The sequence below is a fragment of the Odontesthes bonariensis genome, chromosome 4 (assembly GCF_027942865.1).
Source record: "Odontesthes bonariensis isolate fOdoBon6 chromosome 4, fOdoBon6.hap1, whole genome shotgun sequence".
Taxonomy (NCBI): Eukaryota; Metazoa; Chordata; class Actinopteri; order Atheriniformes; family Atherinopsidae; genus Odontesthes; species Odontesthes bonariensis.
Genome location: NC_134509.1, coordinates 21,003,363 through 21,020,560, shown reverse-complemented (window position 1 = coordinate 21,020,560; position 17,198 = coordinate 21,003,363). Strand labels below are relative to the sequence as shown.

The following is a 17,198-nucleotide window of genomic DNA, read 5'->3' as shown; positions in this document are numbered from 1 at the left end:
GGGTTGCAGGGGGGACTGGAGCCTATCCCAGCTGTCATTGGGCGAGAGGCAGGGTACAACCTGGACCAACCAGTCCATCACAGAGACACACAACCATCTGGAGGAAGTCGGAGTAGTAACATGCTAACGTGCTAACTCCACACAGAAAGGCCCCAGTCGGGATTCAATTTGCCGCGAGGTGACGGTGTTAACCGCCACACCACCTGTCATTACTTCCTGGTTTTGTCTTGTCTTCCTTTGGTTTATTATTTTCTTTGTTATGTGTTCTTAGTATTCTTTATTCCTGCATTCTGCCTTCAGTGTTCAGATCTTGCCATTAATCGTAGTTTTCCTCAGGTGTCTTTTCGCCTGGCTTCCCTCCTCACTGCACACTGCACTCCCTTCACCCATCAGCATCCCTCTGTGTTTAAGCTCCGAGGCTTTGCTCACTCTGTCAGATCCTCGCAACCTCAGGAAATACAACACAGTCCGTCTGTTGTGCTTTTTGTTTCTGTTTTCTGATAAATCATCCAGTCGAGTTCTCCATCTGCCTCCAGAGTGCTGATTTGGGTTCTCTCCTCTCCACCACAAACCATAACCCAGCTTAAGATACTTATCATTGATTCAGGTGTCATGTCACGCCACGACACCTGTAATGATTGATTTTTAAACAGAAAAGACAGACACTTTGTTGTTTTTATTGATTAGAAACACTTTTTAAGCTGACATACAGAAGAAGGAAGAAAAAAATGCTGATAAATCCTGTAACTTTCACACTCGTGTGCTCTATATGTGCATTTATACAAGACTAAAGCTGAACCTTTCTCCTCTGTCGGGGTTCAGTTGCTGTTAATGAGTGGCTTTTCAGGGTGCTGTGTGTTGTTCTGGTTGCTTTTGTAGGCCTCGCTCAGCTGCTGAAGGTCCCTCACGAGGCCTGCAAACTGCTCCTCCTGCGAACACGGCGAAAGGACAAAGTTTCATCAGTCAAGTTTGTTATTCAGCTCCTGAAAAAGGTTCTTCCCCCGCTCTATATGCTTCATGGAAATATAACAGTGGTAAAAACGGGTCAGGAGAATAATTTTATGAAGAGAAAAAGTTTTCCCGTGTTTTACCGACTCATAAACCTATATAGAGATGCTCCCATGGCACTTTACAGGGTAATGTTACAATCCCAGTTCAGAGGAGAAGTATTCAACCCCTCCATCTTTATCTCCACCCATGTAAAGTTCATGTTCGCTGTGCCTAAAGGGGAAATAAAAACTCTTATTCTACTGACAGCAGTTATATTGTTTAACCTGACCTCTAACAGGTGTTCTTTGATCATTTTCAGTCTGATGCTGAATTTCCCAATTTGTCTCTGAATGCACCATCATCTCTTCCCACATTACTAAAATATTCTCACTAACTTTGATGAAAATTAGCCGAAAGTTAGGCTCTAAAATCTTGAACGATGGAGAAACAGTGACAGAGTTTATTGAGCCTGAATATGAAGGAGGAACAGAAATGGGATTTTTGACTGGAGAGTTAAACATCCGGCTGGTGTTTTAACAGTCTGGGCCCCTTAAAGGGGAACTGCGGTATTTTCAACATTAAGCCTCTTTTCTGAGTCGTCTGCAATGTTTTAGAACCCCCCTCACCGCTTTTTTGATGTTTACTGCTGTCTCCGGTATTTGCCTAATTTTGATTCTTCTCAACCTGCTTCAGAATGGCAAGTCATGTGCATGTACAAAAAGGTCCGTAAAAGCACCATAAACGTCCGGACACTTTCAGACCCAGAAATATGCATAACTAAGGTCAAAGTACTTCAAAACAAGTCAGAAGCACACGGTTTTTGGGGTTTCACACACTTCTCTGGTGTTGCTTTAACTCGCTCAAACATAAATTAGCATCTCAGTACATTATATAAAGTTTAAGTTTAAGTCTTGCATGTTCATACTGATATTAGATGCCTTTGGAAAACTGTCATGGTGTCATGCCCATGGACTCATGCTTTAAGTTTTATGTTTTAGGTGTTCAGTTCATGTCCAGGTTTTGAGTTTCAGTCCATGTTTAGTTTTTAGTTTAGTCATGTCTTAGTTTCCCTGCACTCTGTTAATTAGTTCACTCACTTCACCTGTTTATTCCCCACCAGCTGCACCTTGTCCCCAATCACTCTCACTCCCTATTTAGTTCTCAGTCCTTTGTGTTTCTGTGTGAGATTCTTACCCAAATTACCTTACCTACCTACCTGCGGTGCTTCCCGTTATTCCCATGTTCTTCGTCGTAAAGTTAAGTATTTATTTATTCTTGCCATGCCAAGTCCTTTTGTTTTCTCAGTAACATTTTTGAAAACGGCTTAGCCGCGCCTTCTGTTTGCTTTATTGTTTTTGTGAAATAAATCCAGTTTTTCTTTTGAAAAGTCCGCATCCGTGCCCTACATTCCCTTCACCCTCAACCCACAACCCTGACACATGGAAACTGGAAACCCAACTTTTTTTTTATAGAGCCTTCAGTGTTGTTGAATTAGATTAATAAAAAATAAAAAAAGAACTGTGCCCGATAAGAACTCGTCACTTTATCCCTGAGTGATAATTGTCTCTGCCTTTCTTACCAGCACATTCGTTCTCTCGGCTGCTGCCACGGCAACACTTAGCCTCCGTTCATCTTCCTCCCTTTCCTCCTCAATCACACCAAGCCTGCAACAGACACAGACAGAAGAGATGCTCGTTTCCCACCAGCAACAAATATTATCCTGGAATCAAATTGTTTACTGGCGATAAGTTCCAGACAGAAAATAAAACCTCACCTGAAGGTGGCGCTGGCGAGCTGCTCCTCTCTCACAGCCAGCATGTCCCTTAGCTCACTGACCTCGGCCTGCAGCATTGCGTTCTGGTCCTGACTCTGGATGATGAAGTCCTCCAGACGCTTCGCCATGTCCAGCTCGCGCTCCGTCACCTGCTCTATCCCCAGACGGAGCTCCGACAGCTCTTGAGTGTGCTGGTTGGGTTTCACAAGTTTATACAAATGAAGTTAAGAACGAATGAGCCAGAAGTGGGTCACTTTTGTGGCCGTCTGGCTTAACATACCCTGTCCAGTAAGTTGAACTGCTCATCCTCTGCCTTTATCTCACTCGACTCCCTGTTGGGGTTGACTTTGATCCAGGGAACTGGTGCAGGTGCACGCTTGATACTGATGCCCTGAAGAAAGAAGATGAAAGACTTTGTTTGTGATTCTTTTATTCAACTAAACAAAGTTTAGCTACAGAAGGGTAAAGAGAAATAAACAGCTTGTTGGTACTCACGGTATTCGGTGGAGAGATAAGTGGCTGGTTGGGGTCCGCCTCTGGTTCTTGTTCGGGTATGGGCAGAGCTTCAGAACTCGTCTGCCTCTTTAGGGCTTGTTTCTTATCGGGCCGTCTGTGTGGAGCGCTCTGAGTCCTGGTGACTGGCTTCCTCTCTCTCATGCTCCTTCGACTTCTTCCATCACTGAAGAACAAGCAGATAAAAAAGAGAAGATCTGTATTGTACACATTTTGTATCAAGCATTTATTTATAATTGTTTTTTTTTTGTTTTTTTTAGTAAACAACACATCGTGCATGGATTAGAAAAGGTATCATGTTCATAGGGACTCATCGCTGTGAGTGTGTAAATGGTAAAATCATGGACGCTGCCTCCAGACTAAAGAGGAGAGGGACCATCCAGCTCGTTGTCAGCTCTGTTAGCAGCGGAAACATGAACCTGTCTCTACTTTTCTGAGATGTGTTGCTGCCGTCAGATTCGCCATGAGACAGTATTTCTCATCAAATATTTCCACTTTCGACATTTGATGTTTTCTATGTTCTCCTGTAAATTGAATATTTGTCAATTTGGTGACAACTATGTCTGAAAACCTAATCAATATCTGTATTGACCACTAAATGCTCCAGCTGCATCTGTCTGAACTTTGTCATTAATCCCCAAATTTGAACAATATGATGTCTCTCCCCGCTCCACGGTCAATAACTTCTATTTTCATCTTTCAGTGCAGCTGTTCAGAGAAACTATAAACCCTTTACTTGAATGGGAATTACTCAAATACTTAGACACGGGTCAGTTTACTTCCAGCCGCTCATGAACTGTGGGTAGAGACAAAAGCGAGAACACGATTTTCATCTACAAGAGGTATGAGTGCTCCAGTTAAATAGATTCTAAGTTGACTCATGACAGAGTAAACCAGAGTAACCACATTCTACAGGCTCATTTTCCCTCGTTCAGACTCAGCTTACATCATTATGTGTCTGTGTCACTGGTAATTTCTTTCTAGTTTCTGACTTTTATAATTTTGAAAATATAAAGGTTTTTGTGCAATTTTTCCTCCATTTAGAAGTAGCGGTAAAACCTTTCAAATCATTAAAAAAGCTTTCTCTTTTCAAACTTAACTACTTCAGCATACTTTCAGCTAGAGACATCATTCAAACTTTAAAAGGTTCACAAGACATTCAGCTATTACTGAATAATGCAGCTTTTTAAAATATTCTGACAATTTTGAACTATCACAGTTTAAACATTTAGTAAAATCCTTGATGATTTCTGAGTTTGCAATGCATTCCAATGACACGGAATGTTCGTGTGCAGTGGAGGCTCCAACTGACAGTGGATTCTTCAGAAAAAACGTTTTTAATCTGCCACTGTTTCCAAAATCTTTAAGACACAGATATAATTTTAGCATTAAAACGTAGGAAAATTTGTCCTCTTTCAGCCAATATGACTTTAATAACCTTCAGAACTTTAGTTTTTGAATTAGAAGCCTCTGAATCATAGCATTACTTTCCAACTGCCAGTCCTTTTTGCATTTTTCTTTTCTTTTCTGTATTTTTCTGCCTTCTTCCAGCTCCAGCTCCTTTCAAAAATACCTTTCAGGCCTTTTGAAACCTTTGCAAATGTGTTTCTACTACATTTTTCTGCATTGCTTCTATTCTTTCTTATTTTTTCACTTTTTGTTTTGCATTTTTCTTCTCTTTTCTGTAGTTTTCAGCCTTCATCTAGCTCACGCTCCTTTCAAAAATACCTTTCAGGCCTTTGAAACATGGTATTTGTACATAAATACCATAACCATTCTCATTTTTTTAACTTTTTGTTTTGCATTTTTCTTCTCTTTTCTGTATTTTTCTGCCTTCTTCCAGCTCCAGCTCTTTTCAAAAATACCTTTCAGGCCTTTGAAACATGGTATTTGTACATAAATACCATAACCATTCTCATTTTTTTTAACTTTTTGTTTTGCATTTTTCTTCTCTTTTCTGTATTTTTCTGCCTTCTTCCAGCTCCTTTCAAAAATACCTTTCAGGCCTTTTGAAACCTTAGCAAATGTGTTTCTACTAAATTTTTCTGCATTGCTTCTCTTCTTTCTTTTTTTTTCACTTTTTGTTTTGCATTTTTCTTCTCTTTTCTGTAGTTTTCAGCCTTCATCTAGCTCCAGCTCCTTTCAAAAATACCTTGGGGGAAGTGGTATTAGACCGCCGATTCAAGCAAGAAACCCATCAATCAAAATGTTTTTGAAACTTTTCTACAGTACTTTGCTCTTACTTGCAAAATGTTAGGGTTAAGAGTGTAAAACATGCGGTTAAGGATGAGAGAAATATGCATATTTAGTGCTTACACACTTTAATATTGACGGATTGCCACACTTCCCTTCATGAAATAACAACCTACACATATTTCAAACATGAAACGTGACAAAAATACTAAACTGTAAAGAAACACACATCAAATCAGGAGGCACAAAGCTGTCTCTAGTAAAATTAGTACTACAAAAACAGCATTTACCACACAATAATAACTAATGCTTTTGCCTGTTTTTACAGGCTTATCATACCTGTCTCGTACTCCTTTGGAGTCCACAGGAAGCTGCTGGAGGGACGACTGGAGAGGACTGTACTTGCTCAAGTCTTTAGGAGGAACATACACTGGCTTGGATTGTCCAGTTTGGCTGCAAATTAAAGGCTGATTTAGCCACATGTACCAAAGTATGTTCAAGTTTATGATGCCACACAAGATGTAGGTCTTTCACATACCTGCTTACAATGATCCGATGTGCTTCAGGACCCAGTGACTCTGTTATCTGGTTGAGAATTGAAGGCAGAGGGTGCAGCTTGTTCACTGTGTCCTGAGGAAGAAAAAAAAAGAAACAAGTTAGGTCTCATTTGGTATAAAACCATGTGATTATTATTGTGATACATGAACGATGTGTTTAATTGAACCCTCTAAACTGATATGGTGAGCAGTCAACTTAAACTAAAGATACTCAAATTGTCACAAACCTTCACAGCTACAGGGCTGTGTGAAAGTCTTGAACTACCTCTGATATTTTCTTTATATATTTCCAGGAAAACAGGAGATACGTGCAATGATTCATGCAAACATAAATGTAAATACAGCAAGGAAAATACAGAGCAAACAAGCTTTAAAGTGAATATCTGGTCTGAGCTCCTTTATTCTCCAACACAGCCTGAACCCTCTCAGACGAGCTTTCTGTCCTTTCTTTAAGGAGTCTTCAGAAATAGTTCTCCAGGCTTCTTGAAGGACATCCCAAAGCTCTTCTTTGGATGTCGGCTGCCTTTTGTTTCGTTTGTTTCTCTGCCAAGATGATCCCACACTGCTTCAGTAATGTTGAGCTCCGGGCTCTGGGGAGGATTCATCCCTCCATCAGACCTGTTGCCACTGATTTTCAGTCCACTTCTTGTGTCCTTTGGCACGCTCAGCCTTTTCTCCCTGTTTCCCTTCCTTAAGAACGGCTTCTTGACAGCCACCCTTCCATGGAGCCCATTTCTGATGAGGCTTGGGCCAACAGCAGATGGATCAGCTGAAGGTCCAGATGCATCTCTCAGCTCCTGTGTCAGGTCTTTGCTGGATTTTTCCCTCTTTCTTAAGGACATCACTTTCAGATCCTGTTCATCTGCTGTAGATAGTTCTTTAGGCCTGACACTTCTTCTTTTGTCCTCCACTTGTCCAGTTTCCTCAAATGTTTTAAGGACACACTGCACACCATGCTGAGATATGCCAAGTTTTCAGCTAACAGCTCTTTGGGAATCACCTTGTTGCTGCAGAAATCCTATTTTCTGTCTGTCAAACTGTGTTATCTTTATAAAAATCGGAAAACAAATGCAGCCAATGTCCAAAGAAAATCTTTGAAAGACCTTCAGAACGCCTGGAGAACTATTGTTCAAGACCACTTTAGAAGATTACAAGTTCTTCTGGCAGCTTGGAAGAAAATATAAAGAAATGAGGGGTGGATGAAGACTTTTCACAGCCCTGCGGCTACTAAAAAGTACTCAGGTTCTGTCCTACCTTGTCCTTTTTATAGATGATGTCCACCAGCAGGCCATGGAGCACAGCTAAACGCAGGGGCAAATCCACGTAGCCATCAAAGGACGACATTGTAATTTCAGTGTCTTGACTTGACACTGTTTGCAGAAAGGACCTCATTCCATCCCAGTGCTGCTGCAAGAATTCGTTCATGAAGAGCATGTACTCTTCCTTCTCACCAAACCTAAAGGGGAGCAAAACTTTGAATTCACTTAAACCACTTCAGGGACATTAGGAGATAATCATTACGCTCTTTAAGCTCTGTGTATTTTGCTTGGATAGAACGTTAGAAGAAGCCACTCACAGGGTGAAGTTGGCCAGATTCTGGATGACTTTTGCGGTCAGGGTAAGGGTCCGCAGGGTGTTTGGTTCTGGATAAGGTTGTGTCAGGCCGAAAAGAGACGGACTGAGAACAGCAGGACATAAGAAGCGAAGAAAGAGGGAGGCAGAGATGAGACGCTGGCCAATTTCTGCGCGGCCCTGGTCCTCACACAGCTCCATCCAGCTGGAGAAGATCTTGTTTAGTTCTTCAGGAAAAGGTCTGCAGACAAGAGAGGTATCAGTTATCAGTTGTGCCAAACGGGTTGTGATTTGCTTTTGTTTTTCCACAATAAGCTGTCTTTTCTCACCCATGGATCTCAACAATCTTCTGCACCACCTCCTCGCAGGTTTCCCTCAGGTGTGTCTGGTTGTTTGTGAGGTCAGGGGGAGGGCATTTAAGAGGGTCAACTTCACAGTTCTCCACTGAGGCGTAAAGACGGGTGATGAAGTCCCCTGATCGAAGAGAAAACACATTGTTGAAAACACACCAGTCAAATTCACAAATTCACATTCCCACCTTTACCTCTTCCTTACCTAACGTGTCAATGAGGTACTTCTGTCCAACAAGTTTCATGTATTCATCTATGGCTTTAGTGGCCAGTGTGTTCTCTCTGAAGATTAACGCTTCCTTCTCTCCAAGTCGCTCCACCTCGGCGCTGCCCAGATCAATGAGGAATTCCTGAAGCGTTCAATTGAAAAAACACACGTGTGATTATTCCCATTTTTTAAACCAGGTTGTGTCTAAGCTGTATACGAGGTAACACTCATCCTCCACCTTGGCTTTGCCGATACTCTGGAGTACGTGGACCAGAGCTCCTGCCAGCTCCTCCTTTTCCTTCACATTTAGAAGTGGCTCCAAGTTTCTGCACATTTCTACATAATTCACCGTCACGTACTCGGCAAACTCTTTGTATTTTTCCATTGGCAGCACCTTCAGATTCTGGCAACGGGCCTTGATGCGGAGAGAAGCCTGTGGCCCCAACAGCTCTTTGTTCCCCGCTGTGCCTGCGGCCTTGTATGGAGTGATGGGGTACCATTTCTCCTGATAGGTCCTCCCTTTAACATCTGCCACGGGGATCGCCACGCTGCCCAGTGGGTGCAGGCTGGACTCATCTCGAGAGTGGCGCTTTTTCTTTGGGTCGTCCTCGCGGAAAAGGTGCAGGCTGATTTGGGAGACAGAGGGCAGGTTGTCCAGCTCAAAGAATTCGCCCCAAAAAAGTTGACACCCTCCAGCCACACCTCCACTGGACCCCAGCCCTCCTGAGGAGCCGGTGGTGCCGTCCGCAGCTAGGCTGGAGCGATTGGGAGGCTTGCCGACAGCTCGACTACTAGTGCGGGCAAACAGCGTTCCGTCCAGGTGTACCTCACAGTAATAACGCCGTTTGGGTGGCAGATCCTTCGCTTCGTTAACCCACAGACTCAGAGAGTTCTCTGTGCGCTCAACATTATCCTGTGAAGATTTCAGCATTACATCTTTTAATCAGTACTTTGATGTTGTGTAATAAGGTTGGTTTTTTTTGGAACAAATGGCTGATGGCTCACCTTATTGGGCTGGGCGGCCCGTCTCAGGTCTTCAATCCAGCGGTCGCGCTCAGCAAGCGAGGTGCAGCCAAAGCAGTGGGTGTTCTCTGAGTTTATCACCTATAAACACATTAAAGCAGTGGTCTCAAACTGATCCGTGAAAGGGCCGGTGAGGCTGCAGGTTTTTGTTCCAGCCCTTCAGCAGCACAGCTGACTTGTTTCATTCAATCAACTGAACTGTCTGCACTGAAGGTCTTAACCTGCAGCCACACCGGCCCTTTCACGGTTCAGTTTGAGACCACTGCATTAAAGCCAACAGGACTGACTCAGCCTTACTGGAAGGAACTTTATTTTTCCCATGAGATATTCACGGGTCACGGTTTACCTCGAAGCAGTACTTCTCGCCTAAAATGGAGCTGTGCACCGGCCTGATGACAGTGCTGGTGTCGGCACTCAGGTCCAGGCTTCCCACTGCGCCCACTGGGATTGACAAAGAGTCCCGGGAACTATAGTGCCTTTGGAAAAAATAAAGAATTTGAAGAGTATTTAACCATTTTTTTTTGCTGTTTGCTATTCAACAATCGAATAGGTGAAAACTTTATTCTACAGATATCACTGTAAAACTGTGTTTTCACATTCTAAAGGTTTTAAAATCTGTGTTTAGGTATGAATTTGATAGATAATGAGTACCCAGAAATGTGTATTTTAAACATTTTTTTGGTATTATCCTGAAAGAAGACTTTTTAATTGTTGCTTGTTGGGCCTCAAATTTGCAAAATAGAAGTTTTCACTTTTAGTTTTTCCCGTTATAATGTAAAAATATAACTTTAATTCCCCCAGAACAAGAAATAAAATGAACAAAACGGACATTTTATGTGATTTTTCCCTGAATTAGCTGGGATGAAATGACTCAGTTATGTCGTGGTTAGTTACATAAAAGACATTTAGAGATCAGTTGTGATGAAATGTCGAGTCTGTTGAGGTTGTTGAGGTCTGAGCTGTTCATGCCAACTGAATCCATTGGTGAATATTTGATGTCTGTCCCCCTGAATTTCATCCAGTTGGTTCATTTGCGACCAATTAATTATTTTACCTTCCTTCTCGGCTGTTCTTTATTTTGTGCTAAACCGAATTAGAAGGATAAGGAGCTGAATTAAGGTGATAAACATGCTGGACACGTATGAACCCGATGGACTTTTCCTTCAAAGACGTTTTACCTGCTTCCTTTGCTTGGTCCAATCGGGGTCAGCTGGGAGGCGCTGTTCCTTTTGGCTTTGTCAAGACGTCGTTTGATCAGTGCCTGAGGGTGAAGGAGGCAGGCATGGCGCATGAGTGTAATTAAATATTACATCAACAGGAAATACATTGCGAGCACAGATATTATCTGTGCTGCCTACAACGCTCACCCTCACACCGCCATCTTGGCTCTTTTGCCGAGGACCACCTGCTTGGCCCGCAGGGTCGGGGCTACATTCTGAGGATCAGGAGGAGATGGGTTAGTTGATCCAAAGGCACTTACAGACGCTGAAATAAACCATTTTTTGAGTTGTCCTTTCTGTTTGGAGTTTATGTTTGCAGTACAGTTTGAGTCATTTGTTCCACAGCTTCAGGTAACAAGACAAAGACATTTTTCCCAGCAGTGAAGGTCACACTATAATAGCTCAGATATTAATCATGTCTGCTCTGCGTTGATTGAAGAATTTAGATTCTTTGATGGGAGTTGGCTGTCATTAGATGTGCACTCCCTGCTCCTAAAAGTCAAATTTTCTGCTTCTTTTGACACTCTTTTATCAAACCTGTCCGGTAAAATGAGCGTTTCTGCTCCTGCGCCTCTGACAACACGTATTTCTACACATTTACTGAGAAAAACATTTACCAATGAAGTAATACACTCAGATTAACTAACTCAGGATGTGGTTTTTAGCTTGAAGCTGATAGTATCAAGTAAGTCAAAAGGCAAACTTCTCAAACAGTAATTCTTCTAACTAAAATCTTTCCAGTGGAAGAAATTAAATCCATCGTAGTGTCTCTTCTTCTTTAATCATGTACAGATTTCTTCTCTTTGCTTACCCAAAGCCCCACCACAAACAATCCAGCGTCTAAATCCCATCATTTAGTCCGAAGGTGTGTTACAGTCTTGTTACTTCAGCATCTGTATCTTCAGCATTTCATGAACATGAGTCGCTCCTGACAGAGCCAAGCAGACTAATCAGTGAAGGATCATCACTTCAACAGCACAGAGCAGCTTCGGAGCTTCTTCTAAGCAAAGTGTCTGAGCTGAGTAGAAGCAAGACGACTCTCCCCTCCCTGTGCTTCTTCTTCTTCTTCTTCTTCTTCTTCCTCTTCGCGAGTAGTCATTGGACAGCTAGAACACTCAGCTATGATACTATCTTCCTCAAAAAACTCGCAGAGGAAGCAATTTGACAGTCACTCACACGAATAAACATTCAGCTATTTCCTCTGTGACTGTGTGCAGAATCATAGTTAGAGCTGATGCCAGAGGCAGTTATGCTGGTCGTGCTTTGCTTCGCTGCATCTAAAAAAAAAACTATAAATCTGTTTCTAACTTTGATTAATGTGTGTGTGTGTGTGTGTGTATTGACCTGTGTCGATATCTACAAGATTCTGCATGCTGGGGTTGGACAGGCAGCTGCTGACACGGTTTCGGATCCACGTCGTTGGCTGAGAAGGCAAGGCAAGGCAAGGCATCTTTATTTATATAGCGGATTTCATACCACAGGCAACTCAGTGTGCTTAGAAGGACACACACACATCCAAAAATAAGACCACTCTGGGGATTTTGAATCGTCTGGGCTCTTTTGTAGGTGTGTGCTGGTACCTCATCCTCCTGAGAGATGAGAATTTGTCCATCCAAAAGGCTGCAGTTGCCGATGTCCCATAGTGGGACCTCCTGAGGTGGGACCCAATGTAGTCTGGGGAGTTCAGTGGAGACAGCTGCTGGTTCAACCTCTCCCACATCTGTTTGGACATCGCACACATACGTTGATATCATTCATGCTTAAGGCTCAGTGCTCATATTCTGAACTCATTCTGCACTTTGAGGAGCTGATGCCATGTTTCTAATCTACAGATTCCAGATAATTGGAAGCACATGCAAACCCCTGTTTGTTTTTCAGTTTAGGTAATTATGGCCCGATGACTCTTATCTTACAGCATTTGGTCACTCCCGTTACTGATCTTATCTTATTTCATGACAATCCAGGCTGACGTGCACATATCCTGTGGCTCTCTTCTTATTGTGTTTACTTATTTTTACAGTTAACCACGATGTAAATACAGAAAGAAGAAATAAGGCACCAATCAAACACTATTTGATTGTTTTTTATTTGATTTTTATTTGATTTATTTGACCAGTCTGTTTGACTTGTCTGATCACAGGCTGTTCAGAAAATAAAACAGACCACTGAAGAGTCATTTCCTTTGTCATTTTCTGTGGGTTTTTGTCCCACTAATATGTTCCTTTACCATCTGCAGATTCTATGAACATGAGGACAAATCCGATCAGTCTCACAGCAAAATGTGAAATGGTGACGAAAACTTCATTCATCGTTTTGTGTCCACGGCACAGAAGAACACAGAGTCACTGCATCTTGTGACATAGTCACAAAACACCTGTGGCCTCACATCTTATGAGTTAAACTCTCACAGATGTTTTAAAGTAAAGTACTGAGGATTTGGTCACTGTTTCATTGCTTATTTACTCATTTAGAACCATTTGTTTAGGTAAGGAAATCGTCAGGGCATGCAATAAAACACACACTGTTTAACCCACTGAATATTCTTCAGCTGAATGGGACGTACGTTCAAAAGTGGAAGTTTATTAGACGTCCAGGTTGTATTTGTAGGCAGTGATTAAACAAATATTCAGCCCAGAGTTCACCAGGATTGTATTTATTGTCTTATTCTAAAATTAAACTGAAGATTTTTCCTTACAAGCGTCATATCGTAAGTTTTCGTAGCACCACCACTATGTCATACTGCTCACTTTGAGGATTTTAGGATATTCTGCTTGTTGATAGTATTCAGCTTTTTATCTCCATATTAGAATAATCTTATCTAAAACATGAATGCATTGAAATTGCATCCATAGAAACAAATATTTCCTCCCAACAGAACAAAGTAATTACATGTTTTTTACACTTTAAAATGGGTTCTTGGACATCCAGACCAAACTAAAACATGAAAATCCTTTTTTCTTTTTGTGGGATTTACAGACTTCAGTTGTGCATCTTAAACATTTATCTATGTTTGTGTAATACATTAAGGACTAAATAAGGACTAAACTGCTCACATTCATGGCTAAATGAGAGTTAGTTAGAGAGTTTAGTGGTCACTGGGGAGGTTACATCATTTCCTTTTCCGGGATGTTTGGCAGCTGAGACTCGTGCCCAAATACAAAATCTTCTGTTACGTGATTTTTAAGAGACAGAGGATTTTTCTGACCTGATCTTTGTGTTTTAACCTATAAACATCTTGAAGTCTTTAAGTTTGTCCCGATGTGGATTGACTTTTCTGTAGGTTTCTGACGTGTCCATAGAAGAAAAGTTTGACCAGCCTCAAAGTTTCATTGAGTAACATTTTGGGTGACTTTCAGGCAGAAATATGATATAAAATTCACAACCACGCGTTCACTAATGTAGAATCACATGTTGTAATTGAAAATTACTGTAGTACTGGCATTAAAGTGCTGCTTTCACGTTTGTCCAGACAGCATTAGTTTGAGGGGTCAATTATATGGTTGCAATCTGTAATTTGTGCCACTAGATGTCAGTACAACCGCTGGACATTTGTATGAGTGGTCCGAATGACAGCCACCGTACAGGGGATCTTGATGTATCTCGATGGATTAAACGGGTACTGTTGTATTCCTGAATTCCCTCTCAGTTGATTTTATGTGTTCCGTCACACATAAACAGGATTTCTGGGTAATTTCTCTGTAGGTTTATGGAACACATGATCATTGTGTGGATCTCTGGAGTTAAGCTGAAGTCTTTTAGCTTTTAAAAGGGGGTTAAAATGATGAGCACAAAACACACAAAGAATGAGGCCAGCTGTACTTCAGACCGTAGGCTCAGTTATGTCATCTGCATACATTTGTCAGGGGTAGTACTGTAATGCTAACGCATCCACTCCTGCTTCTCACATTAATGCAGAATTCAGTGTTTGTTTCGTCTTTATTTCTTGAGCCTCTCCAGCTTTCGTGACTGCAAGAACTTCGGACTACTTGAGCTACATTTTCTGTTAGTTTAGCTTCACTTATGGGCCAACCCGGTGATCTTTAAGGTCCTTTAACTTCTCTAGGAACTGCCCTTTAGCTTGAAAGTTTCATTTATTTTTGGATTTCTCACAAATGTTGATAGCACGGCTGCAGCAGTCACAGCTGCGTTCACATTCTCGGTCATTTTAAACTTAAAACTAAGACCTGTGTTTTAGCCTTTTTCCTGCATTTTCATGCTAATTGCATCATAACTAGGCCCAACCAGTTTCTGCTGAAACATTGCCATGATTCTACCTTACTGTATCTACTGAACAACGTAACAAAATCACTCAGTAATGATGCAAAAAAGGAAATTATTTATATCAGTTTTGCCACTTTGAGCTTAAAACCGATCTGTTCAGCCAAATTTGTATTAATTCAAAGACAACTCTCAATCATAGCATGTTGGGAAACATGCTAATAACTTCACTATGTTTTTAAAAGGCCAACTTCTCCCCTCAAATCGCTCATTTAGAGATCGTGGATTTCAGTGGAAGGTGATAACAAAGTTATATTTCCTGTTATTTATATGTAAATGAATGACTTACACATTTTGCAAAATGTCAACCCAGTCGTGTGTTGAGTTTGTGCATCTGTTTTTAAAAAATATTAAGTTTCTTCTTAAGTTTATGTCAAGTTTTTAAGTTTAGGACTGGGGGTTAAATTCAGATGCATTTTTCACATATTACTGCTAAAATAGTCTCACATACCACACCCAGAACTGTGTGTCACTGGATCTGAAAAAGAACTGGGGCAAATGTTAGACTGAGTAAATAGAGATGTATTTGCCCAACATAAATGCATTGAGTTTTAGGGTTTGTTTACATGCATTTATTGAGTTTAACAATCTTAAACATATTACATTTATGTTTAGAAATCATATTGGGATTCAGCCAGTCTAACATGTACCCTGGTTATTCTTTACGTGTAACATGAGGTGAGCGATTTGCAATTTGAAAAACAATGCTGGGTGCACGTTTTCATGGGGACTCACATACAACCATAATTTGACATAATGTGATTAACAGTTTGTTTCTACATTTGAGTTTCAGACTACGAGCTCCTACCTGGCTGTAAATTCTGCGTGCTGTTGCGACTCTGCAGCCTGGGCCTCTTGAGCTTCTGGGTCACAGTCATCAGGTATTTTTTAAAGAGCGCCCCTCCGCCTCCTTTCTGTGAGGGGTCAGTGGAGGGACCCCCTGGGGCCTCTGCAGCAGCAGCAGATGAGGATGAAGCCGGCTGGGCTGAGCTGGCAGCGCTGGAGGAGGGGGTCAGAGCTGACAAAAGGGACCCGGGAGGCTCCGACAGGGCTCTTCTGAACGGGTTCTTCCTGGTCCCCCCTGCTGCTTTATCAGGCTTGGCTCCTTCTCCACCTTTCCCACTGGATGGGTTCTTGTCCACGGGGTCCTCGCTCATGGCTTTGCGCCAGTTTTGCATCTTGCTCCATTTGTTGCTGGAGGCCTTCTGAATCTTATCGACAGTAGATGTGGAAGAAGCTGCTCCTCCATCTCCTTCTTCTTTCATCTCGTTGAGAGTTCCCTTGGAGCCGGTATGCCACTTGTACGTGTAGAGGGGGTCGGTGGTCTCAGACGTCTGAGGAGGCTCAACAGGGGACTCCTTCTCCTTCTCTGGGGATCCCCGCTCCTTTAATGTTGGCTGAGCTGCAGGCTCTGAATCCTTCTCCGCAGTGCCCATTGCAGATTGTTTGTCTTAATTCTTTCCTGTTTAAGGTTGCATCAACTGCCTTCATAGGAGACTTCAAGCTACTTCCCTTCTGATTTACCTCTCTCGTGGATGGTTGTGCATGCTAAGGTAGACAAATCTACTCTCGTTCTGTCTCTCCGCTTCTCTCATTTCCTGTCTTGCAAAGACGTTATCCGTCAACAACATGCGAGTAGCAGCTTTGCCTGTGGTTGCTTTGCTGCAGCACCCAACTCTTCTTTCACAACGGCCGTTTGCTTCCTCATTAAATGACACAGAGAAGTTAACCTATTTCTAAAAATCTCATTATTTTTGGCTGCTCTTTATGTTTTCAGTCAATACTTCCCCTCCTCTGTTCTTCTCGTTCCCTTTTTATGTTTAAGTTAGCTTTTTATTTGTGCATAACATAAAGCAATGAGCACAGATGCTGAGGTCAAAGTCAGATTCAAAACAGGTTTGAAGCTGGTGGTTAACAGCTCCACCTTCATCCCGAAGTAAACATGTTTGTCTCTCAGATCTAGAGCTGTTGAATTATGAAAATATGGCTTTAGAAGTTCATACCCACTTCAAATTTACGAAGGTACTCATTGACAGCAAAATACAGCAAAACTCTATCTTGATCACTGAGATGTGTGGGCTCATGTTTATAAGTTCATATGTGGTTATTACAGATGTTGTATTCCACAGGGGGCTATAGACTCAGTTTGGCTGCAACCATAATATTAGAAATAGGATCTAACTATCCACTTGTATCCACTTTTTATGGGCTACCTGTGGGTGTTTGGACTGTCGACTGTTGAGATCAGTTTCCTGTTGAAGCAAGCCTGCGTTTCCTGCTCAGATCAGTTTGTCAGACGCTGAAAAACCACTTCCTGCTCTCATGCTGCTCTCAGCTCGAACACACCTGCAGGATATTTCCGTGTCTCATCTGGGCTCAATGTAACTAATAATGTTCGTGGTTGTCTGGTGGGAACTGGTGCGTCGATATCAAACTACTGATGGCAGAACAAAACTCCTTATATCTGGAATTTCTTTTTTTTTTTTTTTTTAGCTTTATCTGGTTCCTTCTTTATGTTAT

At 41.9% G+C, this 17,198-nt stretch overlaps 1 protein-coding gene across 2 annotated transcripts; it reads right to left on the bottom strand.

The window, feature by feature from the left end:
- Positions 1-661: 661 nt before the first annotated feature.
- rasal3 (RAS protein activator like 3) lies at positions 662-16,341 on the bottom strand. Of its 2 annotated transcripts, XM_075463445.1 has the most exons (19): positions 15,487-16,341; positions 11,981-12,120; positions 11,745-11,823; positions 10,548-10,615; positions 10,359-10,441; positions 9,527-9,656; positions 9,163-9,261; positions 8,396-9,070; positions 8,155-8,299; positions 7,929-8,073; positions 7,604-7,840; positions 7,282-7,483; positions 6,009-6,100; positions 5,810-5,923; positions 3,260-3,443; positions 3,045-3,155; positions 2,765-2,955; positions 2,570-2,654; positions 662-929 (listed from the first exon to the last, which is right to left on the bottom strand). In XM_075463445.1, the coding sequence occupies exons 1-19, from the start codon at positions 16,112-16,114 to the stop codon at positions 819-821; spliced, it is 3,519 nt and encodes a 1,172-aa protein (XP_075319560.1). In that variant the 5' UTR covers positions 16,115-16,341; the 3' UTR covers positions 662-818. The 2 variants fall into 2 exon arrangements, with proteins under 2 accessions (XP_075319560.1, XP_075319561.1); XM_075463446.1 differs by lacking the exons at positions 11,745-11,823; positions 11,981-12,120; positions 15,487-16,341 and adding an exon at positions 11,212-11,681.
- Positions 16,342-17,198: the final 857 nt, after the last annotated feature.